This window comes from Ascidia mentula, chromosome 2 (genome assembly GCF_947561715.1).
Source record: "Ascidia mentula chromosome 2, kaAscMent1.1, whole genome shotgun sequence".
Lineage (NCBI taxonomy): Eukaryota > Metazoa > Chordata > Ascidiacea > Phlebobranchia > Ascidiidae > Ascidia > Ascidia mentula.
Window position 1 is genome coordinate 6,793,347 of NC_138567.1, and position 25,943 is coordinate 6,819,289.

Sequence of the window (25,943 nt, forward strand, 5' to 3'; positions counted from 1 at the left end):
AAATACAACTGTTTTTTTTAATCTGACTGCAGGAACAAGTATAAGCACTAAAACCTGAAAGTCAGAAAGTATTTGGTGATCTCGTGCCATCCACGCATAATACGACGCTTGAGCGACACCACGTGGTGCAATTATAAGACAGTCACAATTAACACTACTACATAACGTGGTTTTCAAAGATTTAATCTATATAGGTATAAGGGCGTGTCACGGTTTTCATTTTAGATGCGGAATGCAGAAAAAATAGTTATCTTCAATATTTGTTCAAATATTTTTGTATGCCCGTGTTTTCATGACGTACGAAAATATCGTTTTCCAAAACGGTATTTTTCCTCAATATCCCTGGAATTCGGAGCACGAGAAGTTTATTCTCTACCAGAAATATTCGAGGAAATGTTGTTCGAAGGAAACACTCTATCAAGTGGGAGTGAGAATATGTACATATATTTTGGTACTCTGAACCGGTAAAATTTCGGAACAACGTATACGGCCGCTGATTTTTTTAAAATCTGTGCATTTTGCTCTAAAGGAATTCCATCAAATGTGGAAAAATTACTGCTGTCTTCGTGATATAAACTGAGCCAAACACGGCCCGAAAGATGTTTCTGAAACGTGAACTGGCAGAATGTATTTTTAAGGACCGGTAAAAAAGTTAATCCGGACCGCCGCAGGTTTCGAACCAGAAGAAGAGAAAAAACTGCATAAGACGTATAGATTTCCCACAGGCAACTGCATTTTGTCATGATGCTAATATATATATTCTTACGATTATGCGTCTTGGATGATTGTATCAACCTATAGGTAAGTCCTAAAATCACTTTTTAGGTCACAATACTAACATTTGTCCTGATCTATACCTTGGACCTTTCTGCTGACCTCCGTTAATTTTGATGCTTTACACGGCGATGCACAGCTGTAAGCTTTATAGGCCAATAATAGAAAACAAACAGTGGCGAGCGTGCGTTTTATTGTGACGTAACAATGCAACACGACGGCAATTGCAAAAATTGGGGCGTGTCAATAAAACTCATCGCACTTCACGAAAACGTAAACGCAGCTGAAAGACACTGGTTTCACACAATGGCACAAATGCAAGCGCAATAAATGAATGAGCTCCAACAACGCCAGTGTTTTAATATAAAAATATACGCCTGTCAACAATAAAAATCTATGCGTGGTGCCGCGTGTTTTGCGTTGCTCGTCGTTTAAACACTCAACGTATTACTTTGTTGCTGACGTTGCTAGGCATATGTTAAATTAACTCGAATTAATTTAAGATCAACATGATCCATAAACGGCGTTCGACCTCTGTTGGAGTTCATTCTTTTGCTGACGAAGTCGCGACGTTTTCTCTTCCAATTGTCTGATGCGGATCTCGCATTTCTTGTGGTGTTCACGCAGAATCACGATCCTACGCAGTGGCACTGGCTTCGAAAACCTTTTTCCTTTACTGGGGGGAATGGAAACAGGAAGAGATTTTTTCGGTAGGGTATTTGCATTGACATCGGTCGCTCTTTTATCATCAACGGCACCGGGTCTTTCTTCCAGGCCGCGCGTCTTTGGGCTCGCCGCCTGAGGAACAACGTTGCAAGTCAAGGCGCCTGTTCTTTCCTTGATAATCTCCCTCTCCTTCACAGAAGTGCGAATGTCCTTTTTAAGGATGCTGGACTCAATAATTCCAACATCGTTCCTTTTGGGTGCAATCACGCCATATCGCTTTTTTATCGATACTTCCAGCATAGGTTTCTTTGCTGCTCCTGCAGCATCACGCACAGTCGTACCAGCACTTGGCATCAAGTCTTTTACAGCAGTCGTCAGTCTTAGATTTTCTCTGCAGTCCAGGACAGCTTTCGAGTGTCTCTCCGTGAGATTGGATGCCCTCTGGCACGTAAAACCGGTGGGTTTCGGCGCTAACGACTTGCGAAGGCCGAGGGCGGTTGCAGCCACGCTCCTCTGTCGATCTTTCAAGTGAAACCACATACTGATATTCTGTTCCAAATTCTTCAGATCCGCAACAGTCTGCAAAGATTTTTAATTTTAGTTGCAAATAATAAAAACATGTTTTTTTTAAAAAACAGTTAAGCTCTAGTGATATTCCGGCTAAATTGTATGCGAACAACTTTTTTGTTGGGTACTATATAAAACTGAAGAAACACAGGAACTACACGAAAATTGCTGAAACAACTAACGCAATCAGAGATAAATATCTCTAAGTATGATTACCATTTCTCTTATTTTAAGAATTTTATTTTTGAAAAGTGTGCTAACTTGTCTTCAGGTTTCATCAGTACGGTTTATTAATTGGTATGAACTTTTTGTTACAGATAGGTATTAAAAAAAATATCGATAACTCCCATAACCATAAAGCCACATTGAACAATACACAAATTTTAACGAGTGGTACCGTACATCCTCGCAAAGCAGCGTGCGTATTTTTTAGTTTATGCATATGGTAACCCTGCCTGTGTTCATGTGTTGGTTTACATTTAGCACATCTCGCCTGTCGAAAACTATCACTAAGCACCCAACACATAACAATTCCACGAAATAATTAAATCAATGAAACTTACCATTCTCTTGAAGTGGTCAACGTTGAATTTCATATCTTAATGATAGACGAAAGCTTTACCACAATCTTCAGACACAAAAATCACACCTTGCAAGTTCGCTAACAATTGTAAGACAGCTGCAAAGTAGAACAAGTCCGGTTAGATCAGCAGCAACAGTCTTTCAATGACCTCGAATGCCAGGCGACCGGCATCCATCGCACGACATATATTCGCAGCGTAACAATATGCCCTAACTGCCGCCATGTTGTTTTAAGCAAGAGCGATTCATTCCGTTAATTTTTTCTCTAAATCAGGTCGCAATACGATAATCCGTACAACACTTTCGCGAAGAGGATTACTGCCCTGGAAATTGGTTATAGCTGCATTACGTCCCACGTTATAAGACTGTAGAAGCGACAGCAGCTGCTACTGGATTACGTGTTCGGTACCCGAAGCATGCCACCTTTATACGCAACGACTTTTACCCATCGACAGGCGCTGGGCAGTTATCTACTTTTCTCACCTTGTTCTAGAGCTGCGCTATTGTCTTCCGCCGGCACAAAAGAGCTTAGAACAACGGTCTTTTCAAGTTCACCAGCACGACTGATAAAACTGTAGCGCACTCGTACGCGGCAGACTCATTACACATTGGTGTTTACGCAGGGGATTACAGCCCCTCTTTCACATTCAGCGCCATTACTTACCAGCACCTGTACTCTGTCTACAATTATGAAAAGACTATTATCAATAAGCAAGTCGCCATTGGCAGAAATCATGGCGTCGGACATTAAGTGTTCCACTTAGTTACACGTTTTCTAATTGCTTTTATTCCCAATGGACGTAGAATGCAAAAACATTTGCACTATTTGCAACTGCCTTGATGCAAAAAAGTATGTATATGGAATTAATATTGGCAGCTTATTAAATTTACTACAAATTGCAATATTACGTAACAATTTAACCTTTGTTGCTATCTTTTATTTGCTAGAAACAAAATGTAGCAGTCAGTAGTCTTCAAAATTTATTTTTATTTTTTGTTCGCTCAAAGCATTTTTAACTGTCTAGATTTACATTATCAGACAAAATAATGCCACGACGATAAAGTTGTATTTGTTTTACGAACTTGTTTTTGCAAAGTTTTGTATGTCGAAGATATGGCGAGCAGGCCGTTATCGCCTGTTGTGTTTTCTGATTGCCATTAGACATTGTTCATGTATTGATTAGGAGCCTTAGAATTAGAATATTGGAGATGCCTGAAAAGGGCGTTATCGCATTTTGACGCGCCAGCAACCAACCATTCAGCGAATGTTTGCTCACTGTAACCTTGAACGCTGGCAAAGGTGTTAGAAGTACAGCCTTCGAGCCGAAGGTGCTTTTCAAAGAGTAGATGGCAGTTTTATTCGAGGCCAGCCAGGGTGACGTGTAGTAGCAGACATCAAAGATGGTTTATTTACAGAGACATTTGCATTTTTGGGTGTACAGGACAGTCAAACAAAGCATTCGGCTTGACCTTGTAGTACATAGAACAAAAAAACCCAGGCGTCTTGATGACTCAGTCGGCCCACTTTGAATTGCCTCGCCACATCTGCCGGTTGTTTACAACTTGCCCTGTGCGTCACATTCGTCTGAAAACCCAGTGTGTCAACAGACTGCAGTGCAGCGCATTCCCATGGCACGAACGGTGACTTCGGCCTTACTCAGACAGCCGGTGCAGTCACTGCAGTGCCTATGTAAGGTCGTCGGGTCAGCCCTTTCCAATACAGCGGTCAAATCAAGTCTTGGTATTGACGGGCACTTGCTTGTACTGCGCACTCCTTATGACCCGAGCGGCGATTACGAGCGTGCGTTTGCACGAAATTCAGAAACTGGTCAAGCGAATGGAAATTGATAGACAGCGATGCGCGACGATAAACAATTTTAATGGGGATATGAAGGAGGTTTTAGAAGCGTCTTATCAGTACATGGGGCATTTCAAATGCGCGACACTTTGGGATATATATTTAGATATGGTGTTATTTTTATTTCACGCTCTGAGCAGATTTTCGTGAAAAAAACGTGAAATCAACTTGGTAAATTATTTTCGTGATTATTTGCAGAAGACAGAAAATGAAGAAGGGTTACTAGGTTACGTGTATAATGCAAATAAATCCCAACATACCAGTGGGAACCAGCACATACGCAGGAAGTGAGCAGCAACGAATAAAAAGGTACTTGCATCCGGCGTGTACAAGAAACTTATTAGGTTTAATACGACGGAGAGCAGCCGCTATTGGGTTTATGACGTTCAAACAGCTTGACCGAAACGTTGCTACTTAATAGCAATTGACAATCAGTAGCAGCTCGGGAAAAGAAAAACTGAACGAGCCTTGGACTATTTTCGTAATCAATTATTCCGGCGCACCAGGCATCCATTGTTTGTGACGGCATTGCCGCGCGAGCAAACACCAACGGCGCCTTTCTCACACGTTGTTTTTCAGTCTTCGGGTGCTTGTAGCGCGGCAATTAGTTCCTGTGTTCTGTGTGACGCGCGTGCTTCGGGAATACGAGAGGCAGAGTATAGGGTTGTGAAGACGGACGGCATTGCTTCGCATGCTTTTTTGGGATAACCGTTGAATAAACATGACTGTCACATCGGATAGACATCACATGGTAAGATGAGATTGTTTTATGCTTATATGGAATAACTGCACGAATTTGTTTGAGATAATTTTAGGACGTCAACAAAGCACGTGACTTTGCTTTCCATAAAAGGTTTTGAAAACAACACGTCGCCTCACTTGTTTTTCTCGCCAAGAATCGAACGAAATTTATTGCAAGATTGCTTAATGCCTTTCGAATAATAAATCTTGTTTATAAAGAAACCATTATGAGGAAAATACACTTATGCTCGTTGTACGTTTATATGGAAACACGGGATTAGACAAAGATAGTTTAAAACGCAGGACAGCAAACATCGTGCAAATTTTTCTAGAAACAACAAGGACTTGTTATATGCACTATAACAAACTATACGTTCAAACGATTGTAATGTTCACTGAATATTATTTCTATGTTCGTTTTACACAGAACGTTAACGACCTGCACAAGTTTGAGAAGAACATCACCGGCTGGTTTCAGCAGTGGGACAGGCAAAGAAATTTAACCACCAGTCGATTTGCGCAAGACAACAGGCCCCCGGCGCACGGAAGTCCCAACAAAACAAACGGAAATTCAGAAATGCACACCAAAGCTCTGCTGGACTGTAAAACCTCGACAGGTCCCGGAAAACAAAACACAAGAAACCACGATTCTGTCAGTTTCAAGTCAAGGGGCGTATCAGCTTTTGCCGCGAAACTGCGAAGCTTAAGGTGTCAAAGCATAAGCTCTAGGGCAAAGAAAAACGCCGCAGGAGTGTCAACTGGCGGTCGCAAACTATGGACTATCACCAGCAGGTCTTCGTTTTCACGTTTGACGCCACTCAAAGAGACCGACCAAGCTACGATATCCACCTCTGAAGACAACCAGCGAAACAGGCCGGAGTTGGAACGGCGGGGCAGCAGTCACAGTAACATGTATTCGCTTTTGTTGTCGCTCAAGGAGGACGTAACGCCAAACCGACAGCGCCGTTTTCCCAGAACAAACTCCTTGCGAAGGTTTGTGACGCTTCGCGAACATCGGAAGAAATGCGAAATGGGTTTGATTAAAGTGGATACAAAACATACCTAAAGTTTTAATGTCGGGGTTATATACATATACCTATGTCGCTGTGAAGTTATGCAAAGTTATTATCTCAGTTTTGTCTTGTTGTAAGCTGTTTGCCTATTCGCACAATGCTACTTTGTTTTCTCTAGCTCTGTGTATCACTTTTCGCTTGGGAGCATTGTTTACCGGTTCGTGAGCAGCATCTGGGCCGCGCTTATATGATGATTGCGTAACAAATGAACTTGACAGGGGACGATATATCAACGAAACATCCATCTAAAACTTTCCAATGTTGATTGAACAGCTATTGTGGCTGCCACTAATTAAATGTTAGGGACGAATGGATGGAACATATTGAACTCAATAGTTGCATTTTTTAATGCCCGTTTTTCTTCGATAAGTTGTTGAAATAAACGGTTTGTTTTTGTGCATGAACAGTTTGTACCAATCGGGGTTTTGAGGTATTTACAATTCGCAATTGGGCATGATCAGTAGTTGTGATGAATACTTGAAAGCAGAAATGACCAATTAGAGAAAAATTAATAATTTAAAACTCATTGCATAACCTCACCGTGTACACAGAAGAATGTGTTTCACTTTTTGCGTATATTAACTACGAATACGGCACAGATTACTTGCAAAAAAATTATTAAATGTTTTCGAAAAATAATCAAAAATACAAATAAAAGCCAAATACCTCTTCTTAAAAAGGTCAATCTGGCATACAGTCTTGGCTGGAATGAAGGTTTACAAAAAGTGAAAAGTTACGTCACAAAGACCTTGATCGTTGCCCCACAGTTTATGTCTTAAATTTATGTGTTGGGAATTTTGTAAATGCTGTGATGTGAATAATGTGTGTTTGTACATAGAACTTACCAATTACTTGACAATTCCCGATATTGTGAACACTATAATGTTGTAGAAACCAAGATTTTAGTCACTTTTTATCAATGTCCTATGGATTCAAGCTTTACAGAAGTTAATGTTTGTATGAAAATAAGCAAATTAGCAAGAACAACTACGGTATGTAAAATTTGTGGCAATTCTGTGATTGATGTAGAATCTACTACAGATATTTGATTTCTATAGTGCATGATAGAAAGGACCTTGTTGCTCAGGATTTTCAACATGTGCAGATTTCCTGGGTAGATACATTGACCACATAACGGGGGCATCGACGCAAACCAGATTATGACGTCACAATCGCTTTTAACAATGGACAAGGTTGTGCGTGCGTCAAATGTGCGTGAAGTGCGCTGTAGTCTGAAACGTGTCAACTGAACCGTGAATGTTTTGAAGAATATAATGTGGGTTGGGCCCAGATTTCAGTTATGGTGTAGTCTGGAAGCATTAAATACTCTAATGTGGGTTGGGCCTAGATTTCAATTATGGTGTAGCGTGGAAGCATTAAATACTCTAATGTGGGTTGGGTCTATATTTCAGTTATGGTGTAGTCTGGAAGTATTAAATACTCTAATGTGGGTTGGGCCTAGATTTCAATTATGGTGTAGTCTGGAAGCATTAAATACTCTAATGTGGGTTGGGCCTAGATTTCAGTTATGGTGTAGCGTGGAAGCATTAAATACTCTAATGTGGGTTGGGCCCAGATTTCAGTTATGGTGTAGTCTGGAAGCATTAAATACTCTAATGTGGGTTGGGCCTAGATTTCAGTTATGGTGTAGCGTGGAAGCATTAAATACTCTAATGTGGGTTGGGCCCAGATTTCAGTTATGGTGTAGCGTGGAAGCATTAAATACTCTAATGTGGGTTGGGCCTAGATTTCAGTTATGGTGTAGCGTGGAAGCATTAAATACTCTAATGTGGGTTGGGCCTAGATTTCAATTATGGTGTAGTCTGGAAGCATTAAATACTCTAATGTGGGTTGGGCCTAGATTTCAGTTATGGTGTAGCGTGGAAGCATTAAATACTCTAATGTGGGTTGGGCCCAGATTTCAGTTATGGTGTAGCGTGGAAGCATTAAATACTCTAATGTGGGTTGGGCCCAGATTTCAGTGATGGTGTAGCGTGGAAGTATTAAATACTCTAATGTGGGTTGGGCCCAGATTTCAGTTATGGTGTAGCGTGTAAGCATTAAATACTCTAATGTGGGTTGGGCCCAGATTTCAGTTATGGTGTAGCGTGGAAGCATTAAATACTCTAATGTGGGTTGGGCCCAGATTTCAGTTATGGTGTAGCGTGGAAGCATTAAATACTCTAATGCGGGTTGGGCCCAGATTTCGGTTATGGTGTAGCGTGGAAGCATTAAATACTCTAATGCGGGTTGGGCCCAGATTTTGGTTATGGTGTAGTCTGGAAGCATTAAATACTCTAATGTGGTTTGGGCCTAGATTTCAGTTATAGTGAAGCTTAATAACTTTATACTCTGTGGGTTGGTGTATGACTGGAACTATTATATTTTGGTTTTGCTTCGCTTACTTTGCACAAGCTCAGACCATCAGAATGAAGCATGTTGCCAATGTGTTTAGATCCATTAACATAATTTAGGTCATTCTATTTTGACTATGTTGGTTTCAACAAAAGACAAATGACATTTGAAGCGACAAGTCAAACAGAAGACACAAATCAAAAGGTTTGTTATGATTTTATTAAAAAAAAACAATTTTAAATGCTACTTGAATTTCAGCTGAACATCTGCAATGCTTCTATTGGAATATTGCATCTGTGGAAATAAAGTATAATTTGAATAAGGTAAGAATTACTGTTAAGTCTTTAAAGTTCATTTTGTGTGGTCCTTTTTACTCCTTCCCAAAATTGAAAATTATTTTATATCATACTATGGATATGATAGTGTCTGTCGTCATACTACAAAATATTTTCACTTTGTATATTGTTTACATTGGATTTAAAAAAATGGATATTCCTGTATGATTCTTGATTGATAAAACAAAATTGTAACAAAGCTTTAACACTGCAGATTCTGCAAAGATAGAAGCCACCCTAAATAAGCTGCAAGAAACCAGATACAAATTTCCAAACATATTTTTTACAAAGTTGAAATCTTTATAAAACACACTATCTCATGTTAAACAGCATTTGTGTTATATATATTGTTTTGTGTATGCTAATTGTGATGCAATAAACTGTTTCTGCCACTGCCAGACAATGCAAATTTAAATGAACTTCCTTTGGGCACAAACATTGCACTCTTTGTCACATGTCGCTACAAAAACGGTGCTATTTGTTTTGTAATCGATTTCTCTTTTTTATGGCGAACTAAGTGCATTTCAGGCTTTCCAAATAAATAATGTTTGCTTATATGTTGATGTACTGCATTTTTATGTTGTGTTTGAAAAATTCCTACCACGCCCAGGAGGCTTTTCCATGTGGTCGTTGGCATTTTTGATAACCCAGACGCCTCGCCAGTAGCCATATGAAACTGGGTTGAACAACATAATACGTGTTGAAGAAAACACAATACTTAAATAGTATGGTCTTAAAATCACTCTGCAGAAGTGTTACACCTCTCAGGTTGAAGCCTGATTGGTCAGTTTTACCATCGCAAGGTATGGTATGAAATTCACTCTGCGAAAGTGTTACACCTCTCAGGTAGAGTCCCGATTGGTCAGGTTTACCATCACTCTACGAGTGTTACACCATTAGGGTCAAAACCCAAAGGTATGGTAGGAAATTCACTTCGCAGGAGTGTTACACCTCTCAGGTAGAGTCCCGATTGGTCAGGTTTACCGTCACTCCAAGAGTGTTACACCCTTTGGGCCAAAACCCAAAAGGTACGGTATTACATTCACTTTGCAGAAGTGATAAAACTAAAAAAATTGGGACATTGTGGTTGTTATGGTATAGTGAATAAATTTCATTTGGCTTGTGTTCTTATTTGTTTAACAGATTGTAATGTTGTTTGATTTACAATGTGCACACAAAATATTTATCTTTTTTTGCTTGCTTCTCTGAAAAACCAACACACATGATGTGAAACCACTGTCCACATCGAGTGCACTCAATCCAAACTTTTTTCAGGGGATTGGCGCCTTCATCTCCACATACTTTACATGTCTCTATTTCATTTGTGCCTTGAAGACACTTGCCAGCAATTTCCCTTAACATTTCAAGTCTATAGCTGTAGGTACAAACATTTTGCACAAGTTTTTCTCCAGTTGCCAGCCATTTTGCATACATACATATCATCACTCCACAGCTTGATCCATCTGGCTGTTTTGTTCTGTGTGGTATTTCCACAGTATTAATTTTCCAACCAAACTTTGTTGCCATTAGACAATTCACCATAGCTTTTGCAGTTTGAACATTGCTGTCTGTTTTTACACAAGGCATTGCTACTGGGTCTATGTACAGCATTTTTCGACCAGGGATGTCAACTACAAGCAAAACCCAGTGGAAGCCTGAAGAGTTCCAAGGTATAAACAGTGTTTGTTTCCCTTGCAAATTTATCCCTTCCCAAACTTTTTTAATTGAAGCTTTTCTTTGTAATATTTGAGCCACTGTCGAACAAACATAAAGTGTGTGTTGGTGCACACCAGTTAATCGCCACAAGTAGCTGTTAATGACTTCATCATAAAGCCAACCAACATTAAATCTGCTGTCATGCTTTTTAAGCTCGCAAACTTCAGCTGGTGGCAATGCATCATCCAGAGATTTTAACTCCAACAAAGAAATTGAATGAGGGCCGTTTTTTAAAATTGTACCAGAAGCTTTGTAACCGGTAACATGGGCTGTGATGTTTTTTTGCATCATTGAGTGTTTGTTCCGAACAATATCCATACAAGCCTCACCAGAAGATTCATGTTGGTCACAGGCTTTTGCTGCCTGTGGGGTTGTTAATTTTACACTTTTCTTTGATCGAGGAAACAAAGTTGTTACTTGGTGCAGCGGCTGCATAAGGTTGGCAAATTGTCCAACCCGTGATGAAAATGGATTGGGCTTTGGTCGCTTGCGGGGCAACTCATCATGGACAGTATTTTCAGAAGGTGTTGTTTTTCGCTTCCTTTTCAATGACTTAAGTTCTGGAGGTTGAGTAATTCTAAACCCAGAATCGTATGAACATGCTTTAGAAAACTTAGCCACCATGGCATTGCCATCAGAAATGCCTTCATCCAAAACCTGCTTGGAACTGACATCATATGAAAGGTCTATCAAATGCTTCATTAAATCAATAAACTTTTGATGGCTTTGTTTGCGATCTGAGGTTTTGTTGTCAGTACCGCAGGTTTTGTCGTCAGTTACAATGTTTTCAGGTTGAGAAATTGATTGGTTTGTGGAGGAATTCTTGATGTCTTGTGTTTTGACCACAGTATCACAAACAGTTTCAACTGACAATTTGTTCACAACAACCGGATCCAAAACCATGTAAACAGAATTGGAGTACCAATCTGGCAGACTATGCCATCCAACATCTGCATACTTGTTAAAAATTGCAAACATGTGTTTGCATGGTAAAAAATTGTGTAAAAAATCATGACATGTACACTTTGGAAAATCTCTTTCAGTGCCAAATTTAATGGTGTATATTTCAGAAGAGGAACTGCTTAATACAGTGAACAAGTCCCCTTTTCTACATATAGAACTTGCCTGAATGTTTGTAGTTTCTCCGATACGTTTTATACAATGTTTTACCAATTTTCTTGGTCGGTTTCGAAGAAAGCTGGGAACCTCAGCGTTGTAACTTCTGTAATTGCCAGAAGATCTCATGTTTTGTTGTTTGTATCTGCTCAAAGTAAAATTTATTGATTAATTTTGATTGCATATTCTTGCATATAACCATAAATGTTTTAGTGGAGGTACACTCACTTCTCATATGCATTTGGCAAAAATTCGTGGTGCAAAATTGTAATTAAGCCAGAAAGCGACTTATCAGTCCGAAATCGCACATGGCATTCTTTTAAAACTCGGTTTTGTCTCTCAACACCATTGTTGGTGCGGATCAAAACCTTTAACTGGTCTGCTCGATAGAGCCACATCCAACGCTAGAAAACGTGCATGAACAGAAGTCACATTTAACATATATGTTTTGTAAATACTCAAACCTCTTTATCCTTAAGCCAAATATTTGTGAAGTATTTTTGTAGTTTTGGGTTGTTTTCCCAAACTGAACTTGACTCAAATATCTGCAGTGCATTGTTGCAGCTTTTTTCACATTCAGCGTTAGCAATTCCTCTCATAAATGTCAAAACTTTGTCCTTGTCTGGACCTACTTGGTTTTCAGATTTTTTAACCCATCTTTCCCATGCCTGTTCACGATGAAAATCGCAAATGAGGACACGGACATCTAGAAAATAGTTATTTTTACATATGTGGTACATGTATATTTGATGCAGAACTTTAACCTGTAAAAATGCTTTCAATGGCATGGATCTCAGCATCACATTTGTCTACCATAAAAAATGATGGTTGCCATGCAGGAGTCCATTCTTTCAATATTTTCAGTGCCTCTTCAATGTCCAATTGTCTTTCATTTTGTGTAATGAAACTGGCAACAACTTGATAGCCAACATTTGTCTTCACACAGAGAAAAAACAATGGGAGAGCATATTTGGATGTCTTGTAGGTAGCATCCATTAGACAAATGTCTTGGCCGTAGCGCAGAAGCAATCTACGCTGCCATGCAAACTGATGGATAAACAGCATGGTTTGTTCAGATTGAATGACTGGTGCTGTTTCTCCATCAACTACTTCAGGTTCCATGTTAGCAATGAATGGCCGGAAATATATTTTGTCATTGGCATCTCCTGCCTTCACCCATTCATCCACCAAGCACTGGACATTAGTTTGATCAATTTTTGCAAATCTGTGTTTACAAAATACTCGGTAATAATGACTTTGAATGTCCTTTTTTGTTGGATAAAATCTCCTGTTTGAAGTAGATGGTGGGGTATCATTTTGAAAAAGTTCATGGGCAACATAATGTTTTAGGCTTCTAAGAATTTCCTCAATACTGCATACACCTTCTGTAACCAATTGATCTATTTTGGCAATTATTCTTTGATCAACAGGTTGAAGGAAACCAGCAGCCTTAAAATATGTAATATGGTAACAGTTCAAAAGTAAACATTTAATTTAAATAACATTCTTACTTCCCCTAAAACATGACCGGTGTGGTCATCCTGAGATGGAAAGCAAACACCGTAAGTTTGTTGCTTTAGCAAGTGCTTATCGTTGTTTTGCAGCAAATCTTTTACAACAACACTTGTCTTGTCCATTTTAGATTTACATTTCGAGATTATCTAATCATATTACAGAAGAAATTATTGATATCCAACTAAATAAAATTAGATTCAAACAAGTTGAAGAAGTACCTGAAACTGTGGAAACTTCATAATTTCCTGAATTACAATTTTTGCCTTGCAGTTAGTTTTTTTGGTCCCTTGAATACACAAATGTTTTTTGCAAGGATTTGGATGATCTTGCAACTGATCAAAGGGGTTTCAATATTTTATCATAGAAAACATAAAGTCACTTACATGTGTAGGTGGTGCAACATGACGCCTTTCATTTTTAATCTTGTTGCGATCTTTAGAATGTTGGCATTCCAAGACCTTTGTTTGTACTATGATGTAGGGAGTGGATGTACTGTCCCAATGCAAGCGACCTATTAAAATATCTAAAAAAAATCACAAATGTAATCAGTTTGTATTGTCATACAATTATGGCTTGATGAACTTTCTTTTAATAAGTAAAACTAAGCTAAAAAGCAGGCCTTTTTTTTATCATACCAAATGAATTCTTCGAGAAATGAATGAACTTTGTCAATGTGGAGATTTCAAATTTCTCAACTAAATCATTTGCCTGAGTCATTGAACAAGCCCACTGCAACAATTGTTGGATTTACTCTAAACTTAAATTTATAAACTGCACCAATTACCAGTCTTATATTACCTGCAAATTTTGTTTGCTATTCTCCTTTGCTGCTTCTGATATATTTTGCTAAAATAAACAACCACACATATGCACAAAGCATTGTGTTAAGCTATACAATTTACTAACCATTTTACTTAAACAAGTGAATTCGTTCTTCACAAACTTCACAAAATATCTCTCTTCCTGTTGTAAACCTGCACCTTGGCTATTAAGGCTTTCTCTTATTGTTTTGCTTGCCTTTTCAAGATTGTATTTTGATAGCTTGTTCTGTGCCCAAGACATTAATGTAATGATAGTTAATAACATTTAAATGCATACTTACTAAGCCTTCAAACTTTGCAAACACCAAAACATCAAAGATGGTTATTACATATTGATATAGTTTGTTTGGTTCAGATTGGCGGTCAAAATGCCAAAGTGATTCAAAGCACTCTGAACGTGTAATTATGTATGGTATGGCAGCATCATTCCAATGCACTGAGCTTTTACATGCATCTTCAAACGTAAAAAGAGGTTTCGAAAAAAAAACAGTACCATCGTGAAAACAAGCACCCACAAACAACAAAACTCACCGTGTGATTTAATTAACGGGGACTTTAAAGTTAGTGCACATGACTTTTTGAATTGATGCAGCATATTTGTTGCTTCATGTTTGGATCCATACCACTAATAAATAAAAGCACAAATGAAATACTTCCATAATACAACAAAAACGTGTTCATGTGCTTGAACATAGAACTTTTATTACTACTTAACAGATTCTTAGACCAATTTGTGACAATGCAAGTTTCATTCTTTAATATTCACAGCGTAATAACTAACCTTCTCTAGAGTATTTGAGAATGTAAATTCCTTCTCACCGAATGCCACTTCATTTAGGATGCTAAAGCAAGTATTAAAATAGTTTTTAGGATTTAGAAAAGTTTTACATCTTACCAATGTTGAACAATATCTTCAGAGATTATTAAATTTTTTGGCATTGGCACACAATTTCGAAATTGCCTAGACTCATGAGAGTCAACAACATCTTTCAAAAGACTGAAACTTCTTTTACAAAAAAACATCTCTTCGCACAAAATCAATTCGATTTTTAGCAGAACAGAACCTAAATAAACAATAAATACAAATGGTCACTACAAATAAACCAAATTAAAGTAATTTCTATTTTACACATAAAGCTTCCACGCTACACCATAAATGAAATCTAGGCCCAACACACATTAGAGTATTTAATGCTTCCAGACTACACCATAACTGAAATCTAGGCCCAACCCACATTAGAGTATTTAATGCTTCCACGCTACACCATAACTGAAATCTGGGCCCAACCCACATTAGAGTATTTAATGCTTACACGCTACACCATAACTGAAATCTGGGCCCAACCCACATTAGAGTATTTAATGCTTCCACGCTACACCATCACTGAAATCTAGGCCCAACCCACATTAGAGTATTTAATGCTTCCACGCTACACCATAACTGAAATCTAGGCCCAACCCACATTAGAGTATTTAATGCTTCCACGCTACACCATAACTGAAATCTAGGCCCAACCCACATTAGAGTATTTAATGCTTCCACGCTACACCATAACTGAAATCCAGGCCCAACCCACATTAGAGTATTTAATGCTTCCACGCTACACCATAACTGAAATCCAGGCCCAACCCACATTAGAGTATTTAATGCTTCCAGACTACACCATCACTGAAATCTAGGCCCAACCCACATTAGAGTATTTAATGCTTCCAGACTACACCATAACTGAAATCTAGGCCCAACCCACATTAGAGTATTTAATGCTTCCACGCTACACCATAAATGAAATCTGGGCCCAACCCACATTAGAGTATTTAATGCTTCCACGCTACACCATAAATGAAATCTAGGCCCAACCCACATTAGAGTATTTAATGCTTCCAGACTACACCATAACTGAAATCTAGGCCCAACCCACATTAGAGTATTTAATGCTTCCACGCTACACCATAACTGAAATCTAGGCCCAACCCACATTAGAGTATTTAATGCTTCCACGCTACACCATAAATGAAATCCAGGCCCAACCCACATTAGAGTATTTAATACTTCCAGACTACACCATAACTGAAATCTAGGCCCAACCCACATTAGAGTATTTAATGCTTCCACGCTACACCATAACTGAAATCTAGGCCCAACCCACATTAGAGTATTTAATACTTCCATGCTACACCATAACTGAAATCCAGGCCCAACCCACATTAGAGTATTTAATACTTCCATGCTACACCATAACTGAAATCTAGGCCCAACCCACATTAGAGTATTTAATGCTTCCAGACTACACCATAACTGAAATCTGGGCCCAACCCACATTAGAGTATTTAATGCTTCCACGCTATTACACCATAACTGAAATCTAGGCCCAACCCACATTAGAGTATTTAATGCTTCCACGCTACACCATAACTGAAATCTAGGCCCAACCCACATTAGAGTATTTAATACTTCCACGCTACACCATAACTGAAATCTAGGCCCAACCCACATTAGAGTATTTAATGCTTCCACGCTACACCATAACTGAAATCTAGGCCCAACCCACATTAGAGTATTTAATACTTCCACGCTACACCATAACTGAAATCTAGGCCCAACCCACATTAGAGTATTTAATGCTTCCAGACTACACCATAACTGAAATCTGGGCCCAACCCACATTATATTCTTCAAAACATTCACGGTTCAGTTGACACGTTTCAGACTACAGCGCACTTCACGCACATTTGACGCACGCACAACCTTGTCCATTGTTAAAAGCGATTGTGACGTCATAATCTGGTTTGCGTCGATGCCCCCGTTATGTGGTCAATGTATCTACCGATTTCCTGACTTTGGAAAAACACCTTTGCAGAAATCACGTCTTGCTGTTGCTAATGGTTTTGGCAGTTACACTTTAAATGCATGGCTACTGGACAATTTCAGGGAACATTTAAACCTGTTCCTCCGGCAAAAGGGTCGTTTCCACTGGACCACTCAGGTATGCAACGGCAATAATGACCTTTGAGAACTGGCAGACAAAATAAATTCTTTACAAGTATTTATGCAAATTGTTCAATTGATTATTGAGTGATGTCTGTGATTTTTTTGTGAACTGAGCAATGTATTTTTGCAATATGCCTGCTGCACAAAGTTTTGCAAAACAGTGTAGTTTAACTCATTAAACGTAGGCCTATCGCAGACATGCAAATGTTTAACACAGCTCTACATCTGCTTTACAGGTGAATGTAAGGAGTTAAAGGAATTGTTTATGAAGTGCCTGGCCCAAAACAAAGCTGATAACAGTTTGTGCAGAGAAGAATCAAAGGCCTATTTAATTTGTCGCATGGAGAAGTAGGCTATGTTTACCAATCTGCATGACAAAATACATTTGTTGGAATATATTGCAAACATTATTACAGAAAACTAAGTCCAATCTTTATGGTGATGTGAAATATAAGGCAACTGTTGGAATAAGATTGATAAAATATTGTCATCATATAATTTTAGAATTGTCAATGAAAACTGTGGTCACACTTTAACCAATACTTCTCCAACAGAAATCTCATGCAGAAAGAAACATTGGTGCAACTTGGGTTTAAAGGAAAGAAAGAAAAAGACAATCAGGAAACAGACATAGCAAAGTCCTAATACATTGCTATGAAAGATAGTGAGGACTCCAATTGCAATGGCAGCGAAGTTGAAGAATTGGAACGTTTATGTCCCACTGTAGTGGACAGGTATTTTGCTCGGGGTTACAAGGTAAATTTACCCAAAGGCGGAAGTTTGTCTGACTTTGAGGACAGAAAATCAAACATGAATGATGTGAGGATTCTTCGACATTCCAATCGAATATGTGTTATAACGTTGGCCCCATCGCATCCAGTCCTACAAGCGGGAATATCTAGCATCAGTTTTAAGGTATCTTATGTGTTTTACGTGACATGATCTGGGAATTCTTCTATTTTAGTTACCTAGTTACCACACTAAACATTACTTTAAATTGTGTATCTTATATTTTGCTTGTTCAATTATGTTTATAGCTTATAATTTTGTTTTGGCTTCTTTTTCTATGTTAAATTTATATGTGTGATTAGCTGAGACTTCTTTCCATATGCTTCCTTTGTCCAAACAAAATTACAGGTCTCCGACAAACTGGATCGATCTAAAAATGTAGTTTCTGGAAAGCGAAAGCGAGGAGCTCAATGGTTGAACCCTTCTGCACCTTTATGCATTGTATCATGTGACAATGGAACTCAGTATACGGTTTATTGTGGAATTCGGGCAAAACTTGTTGAAATGAACAATCGTTTGCTGACCCAACCACATTTGTTGCACACCAAGACTGAAACTGAAGGGTAAAACTGTCATTAAACTTTAATGCAATTACCTTAATAATCAGGGTTACCACAAGCAAGCTAATTACTGAGGTTATCTTGTTACTGATGTGCAGTTCATTTTGCAAAATAGGTTCGTTGCAATTGTGATGCCTAAACTTGAAGAGGCAAGTACCACTATGGATGGTTTGCTAAATGAAGAGGAATATGATGGCTACAGGAAAAAGCAGCAAATTCTTCATTCTGCTTCATCACTAGATATCACAGAGGCTTCCGATGTGATACATGCTTCATAATACATTTAGTCTTGTTTAAACCGCTGGTTTTTAAACATTATTTGTATTCTTAAAACAAATACTTTCGACAAAAATTCTCACAAATACACCAACATTGTGGCAAGTTTCGAAAATTTACAAGAAATCACCATTAGGATAATAATAAAAACATCGGCGTAGTAATAAAAGCAAATGAAATACACGAAAAAGTTATTCTGCATTTGCACTTCCGAAACTATGATAAAACCTTTCTTCAACGCGACTTTTTTAAACAATTTTTTGACTCGTTTAGTATGTCTTTAATCGTGTATCAGACCTTTCTGGAGCGACAGGTTGGTCTCCAATAGTTGATGCACACGCGCGTATCGCATCTGTTAGTACCGAGTCGTCTTCCACCAGCGCCCCAACTCTCGTTGCCCAGCAACTGTCGCATTGAAGGTTGGTTGTTTCGAAGTAAGTGGTGACGAGCGAGTCTCTCGTGATTACGTCACCACAATTACAGTTGGTTTCGCTGGGAAAATTGAATTGTAAGTGAGTGTAGACGGTAGAGATAATAGTCTTCTGACTGATTTCGGTTTACCCGGCAGAATAGACCGTAGCCTGTTTAAGAGCGGAGAGCATACAATCGATGAAAAAACAATCTTTTGTTAGTGAATATACACATTCTGGTATAAAAATATAAGACCACGTTTATAATGGAAACAAATTACTAGTGCGTAGCTTTGCTTGGTCACGTCATATTCACATAATTTTTATGTTAGGTCCTAAACTTGACCTAGACTTTCTAGTGACGTAATTTGGGGTGTTCAAAATTTGTATAACAAAGTTCGTACGATTTCGCACCAAACCCAAAACTAATTACCTGCACTGCACCTTTTGTTCCACAAACCCAAGAACCGATTTAAAATTCCCTATCGGGTTCGTTTGACCCTGGTATTTGGCAAGGTAATCGTTAACACAGAGATCATAGTTGTCTTCGGTTCGTTGCGGACAGGCATCGTCATTTTCCCTGTCCTGATAGCCAGCACTGTTTTGCGGTCTTTCAAAAGCTGCGTCTGAATGGTAAATGTATTCGTTGGTTAAAAAAGGTATTTATTTCTTCTACACAAAAACCCAAAGTTGTGGCCGTGGCTTGTGTTTTTAGTAACTGGTAAGACGAACAAGAACGCAAAAAATTACAAGTTATTTCAGTATTTGTATTTTGTTCAAAACAAACTATAAGTTAGTTTACAAGCAATAAGTGCGTATTGGATCCCTCCTGGTCGACTAGAGGACTGTTTCAAACGACGCGCACTCCCTTCTTATACCAAGTTCTTATACCATCATATCCGTAGGTGGCATAAAAGTAGAATTTCTTCACACATTCCTCGGCCGCCGCGAGTTGGATGCTGCCGTCTCCGAGTAAAGATTTCAACCTCCATATCCAGCACTCTACAGTATCGTTCGACGCGCTGTTGTTAAAATAATCGTTTTACGTCTCGTTTTACCGACTTGTATGTTTCCAAAAAAACATTTTGAAAAACCTATGTATGTTATTCTGACAAGCAGTAGTTTCACAAACAAATCAAAATTTAATCCTATATTCACCGTGACGTTCTGTAAAGGTCTTTACGCGCGCGGAATGGTTTGGGAATCAATGTTCATTAGGTTATAATTTGTCTCATAAAAGCGTTGGTACAAATACATACATATATACCTGCATGTGACGTCATTCGATATTGTGTACCACCTCGAATACTCGACGAGGAACTTAACAACGCTATCGTAATCCACACCGTCAAAGTTTGTTTCTGTTGTGAGACATCTCGGGAAATACGACTCGATATTTTCCACTGCAAGTTGGTCTCGGGTTGTGGTTGTGATCTCTCGCTTTGCAACGTGGGTTGGTATGTGGCAAGCTGCAAAACATTTTAACGAAATCCTATTAGAAATGCACTTTACATTTATACGAGTAAAATTAAAAGTTGCAAGAACAGGTTCTTTTGCAAAAATGTAAGTATCGTGTTGACGTTAGACTTGTGCATTATTGTTGTGACAACCGAGTCTCGAATTCTAAGAACGTACCAGTTCGAATATATACCACCAGTTAGTCTTTACGAAAATAACCAGAGACCAAATGTTGCGCTTGGTTATCGTTTGTGGTTAAAGTTTTGCGAACATTTGGCTGCGAAGTATAAAACTATTAGAAAACTGTTTAAGCCCTTATTTGTCACATTCAGTATCCATTTGAAGTAAGTTTTATAAAAACCTGGTACATGCACAAAATAAACTCGATTTGACCAATTGGCGATAAAAGGACAGTTTTCTTGATTACATACAACTATTCATTATTGAACAGTTATTTGATTCAAAATCCAAGTTGCAAAATATCGTGAAAAAATATTATCCTAGTATATTCACTTGACTGGCAGCAATATATTGGTGTGTTTAAATCAAGCAAAAATGAACCGAAACTCTGTCATTTGACAACAGTGCCACACATACCCTGCGTCGCCAAAGCGAGAAAGAACAACGTCACAACCCCAAAACCTAAAGCTCCTGTTCTTATCATTCTGCAAATATTATTTGTTATGACCGTTTTCCATGTTTTGCAAGTATACCTAGCTTTAGCTTCTTCGTATGATATTGACGTCAATTTAAGCATAACATCTTCACCTTGTTTAACCACTACCAATAGGAACATTGACTCATACGTGCACGAGTGCAAGGGTAAGATTACGGGACGGAGTAATCCTGCTAATTACAGCAAAACACCGGTTGCAACAGGTCAAAAACGCAAAATACATGCTGCGTCAACGACCGACGGTGGGTAAATGTGCAGATGAGTTGTCTGTGACGTAAGAATGATAAATTGTTAGTAAGCGACTTCAAATCGGAAGCAATTGGGTTCAAACAGCTTGTTTGTTTGTTTATTTCGATTGTTAGAGGAGTTTGGTTTTACTATGTTACGTACACGGTGTTGCGTGATACAAGTTTCGAATGACAATATGCACGGTAACAGAAGAAGCCAACGGCATAGCCGTCGATATTAGACGCAGTTTTGTTTTATGCAAGGAAAAAAATGGAAAACTGTGCAACAAAATAAACAGAAACAATGAATTATCAAAAAGTGTATACACAGCGCATGAACAGCATTACATACACCCGGGGCTCGCGGGAAGATTTTTCCAGGCACTCGTCACAATATTGTTGTGCAATGTGCTATGTAAGCAAAGCAACACAACGGCGATCTTTCTTAAACCACAATCGGACAATCTTGGGGGATTTCGGTTCCTACCACACCAACAAGCTCTGTTTCGTCTGACGTCATCGAAATCACGTGGTCATATGGACAGCTACATTCAGTGGCCATAGCAGCTATTTCCGTGGCCGATAGCATGCGGTCGTATAGGACGAAGTTAGCTATTGAGCCACTTTGGACACAAAATACCCAGAAACAGTTAATAACCGAACGTACCAATATCGCTTGATTTTTAAGCATTTCACCAAACTAACTTACTTCATGGAACCAAATCCTTCGAGGAAAGCCCCGAGAACGAAACTTCCGTTCCCCTCAATCACTGGTCCAGATGACGTACTTCCAGCCAACTCCGTTCCGTCGATAGAAATGAACATCTTGCTTGAGTCAAATCCAGCACACACGTGATGCTACAACAAGAGTAGTTTTGAAAACATCGGACGACAAAGGTTACTGGGAACGATATATTTAATTTTTGTAATAGATACCTTACGAATTCAACATATTTTATCCTACTTACCGCGTCACCTGTTTTCCAGTCATATTCTAAATTCAAAAGCTTTGAAGTGAAAAATACCAGTCGGATATTATTGTCCGATGCAGTTTCGGACCCAAAATAAAGGATTTGATACGAGTTGGACAAGTAGGAAAAAAAAACTCCGAAAGTGTTTTTATTTGTTATCCACGCACACACGGTGGCAGCACTGAGCTGTGAAAACGTTTTTGTGTATCTGACGTAATTGCCCTCTTGTCCGTTAAAGTCGAAGTGGGATCGTGGACAGGCTGCGGAACGTCGGAAAAGTTAAATGCAGTTTGTACGTTCCTTACCACGTACATATAAAATCACATGTTATTATATTTTATTATTTTTACACATCTGTGATTTCTTAAACCCAAATGACAATGCATCAGTCATCACCAATATGAAGTCGGTCGAACTTACAAGAAAAGTGAAGAGATGAATAGGAAAAACCAGCTGATAGACTTCTGATGCCATAATTAGTTGATCCTTGGTAATATGCCTGACTGGGAGCCGAAGCTAACTTTACAAGGCCACCGTTTTCTTGTATGCAAGACGAAATGCTTTATTTCAAGAAATTGTATTGCAATATACGTTTATCACCAGTTAGCTTTCCGGCGTGTATGGCAGCGCTGCACACCGATGACCTGATGCTGTAGATTCCAGTTCCGTAAACAGGTTCCTTTCCGCATCCAGATGGACAAAAGACTTGTGTTATATCTGTGGCCGAATCACCTTTCACTGAACACGTCACTGAAATCCCGAAATTAAATTTTAAAATAGATTAGTTTTACTTTTGAATAATTGAATGTTGATGAGTAACGCTAACTTTGTAATGTTATGGAATAACACAGGAAAAATTGGTCTGCATATTTTGTAATCACTTTAATGCAGTTTTATCTGCAAAGTCATCAAATAAAAAAAGGAAATTTTTAAAGTATTTCATTGTTTGTCTTCGTTCCGAATAGAAAACAAAACTTTTTTTGTAGTTCTTTCTGCCCTTAGTTTAGATAAGCCTTACATGCCAAAAATATTTCTTATTTCTTGTCGCCATGCTCTTACTTTGAAATGAGTATGAGTTCCCTGCTTTTCTACAGGAATTGCTGGTGACGCCATTTCTACTTCCGCCAATGTATCGATTTTCTGGATTTCCTTCAATCCTATAAACCGTCACAGGTCCACCGCCATCTTTACAATGTTCGTGAAAACAACTCAGATGCATTCACCTTTAGCACATTATCATTATACAGCATTAATTTGTGTTGCAATACCGTCGATCCATTGATCTTGTATGGCAGCCAAGCAAATGGGCCCATTCGAATACACTCCGTTGCCACACAATGTTGATTTCTGCCTCCAACAGTTCGCAGGACAAAGCAGAGTAGTTATAGAATGATTCAAGTCCGAAAACTTCGTGTTACAATCTGCATAAACAATTATCGACAAATAACGTTTAGTCCAAAATTTAGATGGTTTGTTGTTGATTGTCAAGCCAATACATTCCGTGTGTAATTTTAATTATTTTCAAGTCAAATACGGTTGCTATAAATAATATGTTGGTAACGTTATTTAACACAAATATATAGAAGCAAGTTATTTACGGGTTTCTTACCTTTCCATTCGTTGCCATTGACACTCGAGACAACAATCAGGAACCACCAGAAATTCATCTTTTCACTTATATCAAAATTTGCGTGTTGAAAACGACGCAATAATCTACATATATTTAAACAATCTATTTACAGCACCGTCTTTCCGCAGTTACACAAGTGACTTCTTCACAAGGAACTTAATGCTTTCGTTCACCATAGCATGGAACAAACCAATTTTTTTAGTCGCAAAAACTGTTCCTTATCTTACTCATTCATTAAGCTATATCCCACAAATATCGCAATACTCAGAGTCCAACTAACGATGTTGACAAACCAACTTAATATTTAAGCGCAGTTTTCTCTTTTTTTCATTTCTTCGCACCAGCAGTTATTTTTTTTATTTCGTGATGGCAGCGATTTGCAATACAAGGTTTGTTTAATTCTGACTTTTTTGCAGGAGCCAGTGACGCCGTTTTGGTTCCTACCTTTTTTTCATTATCCTGATTACCAGAACTCATGCGAACCGTATACTGCTGCTTATTATAGAAAACAGTTACCTGAGTTCATTATTTTGCGTCACGGCAAATTGCCTTGTTTCAACCCATGCAGTTTAGCTGCATTCTAAAGGAAGCATCGAAAGCATTGCATAAGTGTTAAAGGAAAAGCATTGATGAGATGTTGAATCGCATATATTTAACTGTTTGAATTTAAACTATTGTTGAGTTCCTCGCAAAGATAAAGAAGTTACATACACCATCGGTTGGCGTTTGATAATTACGACTGCATTCCTTTAATTCAATTGTTCTCTTTGTTTGATCAAAAATATTCAAAAAACTTTGCTCTAAACGATTTTATTTTGCTAACTCGATTTTCAAAACTGAAAAGACTACAACGCTGAATATTTAACGCAATTAACTTGGTGACACTTCTGGGTATGGTTTATGCGCAAAGGTCTGTGAAATATGTCACTTATTTGGTATGATACCAGGTGTGGGATTTAATTATTCTTCACCATGATTGCGGTTCTAAATAAACCAAATGACAATAAATCACCAGGTAGACTCATTGTGTAGCTCAGATGGCATTTAGTCACTTAATCTTCATTTTCATATTAATGCAAACTTATATAGACGGCTTCCACTTTACACTCACCGGTTGCGGATTCCTGGTATAGACCGGCGGTATCCAACCGCAATGCTATTTCGGAGCAAAATTGATGTTGCTTTTTTGAGAAGTGCCGCAAAAAGCATTGCTTTTAATGGGAAAGTTGGTTTGACGAATTTCCTTAGTATTTCCAAGTTTACAAACTGGAAACTACCACATAATTACGTGTGAAGGGTGAATGTACAGCAACATCAATGTATTACAACGTTACAACCACGAAATTATGCTTACATGTCTCACGTTCAAGTTGTGCTTGTCAGTTTCCGTCTTATTCAAATGAAAATGGCAAAAGCACAATGTATCCAGATTAGTCACATTTATGAACGAGTTAAACTTTGCCACAATTAATAATTTTTTTATCGGCATAATAAATCAAAGTCTGGGGTATAGGGCTCAACGCTAAAAGTATAGCTGATGGCTAATTAATTCACAAAAGAAAGTAATTAATTTTAATTTAGTGACGCACGTTAAGAGTATTAGCAACGGAAACTATTAAACTAACACGTCGCTCTGACAAGTTTGGATGATGGATGACTTCAAGTTTTCAGGCAGTAACTGGTCGTCGCGCTCGCGTGGTGCCAGGTGATGATCTGTCAAGTTGTTACTTTATCAGCATATTATTAAACGCCACACATTGTTGATTTCTGCTTCCAACAGTTCACAGTGGCAATAGAATGATTCAAGTCCGAAAACTTTGTTGAGATTTCATCGCTAA

General features: G+C 38.5%; 5 protein-coding genes across 5 annotated transcripts; 2 read left to right on the top strand and 3 right to left on the bottom strand.

Annotated features, from left to right (window-relative positions):
- Positions 1-1,278: 1,278 nt before the first annotated feature.
- On the bottom strand, positions 1,279-2,684 carry LOC145889989 (uncharacterized). Its single transcript, XM_082981035.1, has 2 exons — positions 2,571-2,684; positions 1,279-2,019 (listed from the first exon to the last, which is right to left on the bottom strand). Exons 1-2 carry the CDS (start codon positions 2,601-2,603, stop codon positions 1,279-1,281), a joined length of 774 nt encoding a protein of 257 aa, XP_082837161.1. The 5' UTR covers positions 2,604-2,684.
- A 2,261-nt stretch (positions 2,685-4,945) lies between these two features.
- Positions 4,946-6,611, top strand: LOC145889639 (uncharacterized). The gene is made up of 2 exons (XM_082980631.1): positions 4,946-5,198; positions 5,616-6,611. The coding sequence occupies exons 1-2, from the start codon at positions 5,169-5,171 to the stop codon at positions 6,252-6,254; spliced, it is 669 nt and encodes a 222-aa protein (XP_082836757.1). The 5' UTR covers positions 4,946-5,168; the 3' UTR covers positions 6,255-6,611.
- A 10,733-nt stretch (positions 6,612-17,344) lies between these two features.
- On the top strand, positions 17,345-18,833 carry LOC145889201 (protein Abitram-like). Its single transcript, XM_082980103.1, has 4 exons — positions 17,345-17,456; positions 17,663-18,023; positions 18,246-18,460; positions 18,573-18,833. The coding sequence occupies exons 2-4, from the start codon at positions 17,763-17,765 to the stop codon at positions 18,733-18,735; spliced, it is 639 nt and encodes a 212-aa protein (XP_082836229.1). The 5' UTR covers positions 17,345-17,456; positions 17,663-17,762; the 3' UTR covers positions 18,736-18,833.
- Positions 18,834-19,002: 169 nt separating this feature from the next.
- On the bottom strand, positions 19,003-21,397 carry LOC145889990 (uncharacterized). Its single transcript, XM_082981036.1, has 6 exons — positions 21,315-21,397; positions 21,199-21,266; positions 20,411-20,612; positions 20,035-20,165; positions 19,577-19,769; positions 19,003-19,225 (listed from the first exon to the last, which is right to left on the bottom strand). The coding sequence occupies exons 1-6, from the start codon at positions 21,395-21,397 to the stop codon at positions 19,003-19,005; spliced, it is 900 nt and encodes a 299-aa protein (XP_082837162.1).
- Positions 21,398-21,623: 226 nt separating this feature from the next.
- Positions 21,624-24,186, bottom strand: LOC145889632 (uncharacterized). Its single transcript, XM_082980624.1, has 8 exons — positions 24,085-24,186; positions 23,744-23,896; positions 23,535-23,660; positions 23,076-23,225; positions 22,896-23,015; positions 22,473-22,735; positions 22,214-22,362; positions 21,624-22,127 (listed from the first exon to the last, which is right to left on the bottom strand). Exons 1-8 carry the CDS (start codon positions 24,140-24,142, stop codon positions 21,950-21,952), a joined length of 1,197 nt encoding a protein of 398 aa, XP_082836750.1. The 5' UTR covers positions 24,143-24,186; the 3' UTR covers positions 21,624-21,949.
- Between the last annotated feature and the right edge of the window lie 1,757 nt (positions 24,187-25,943).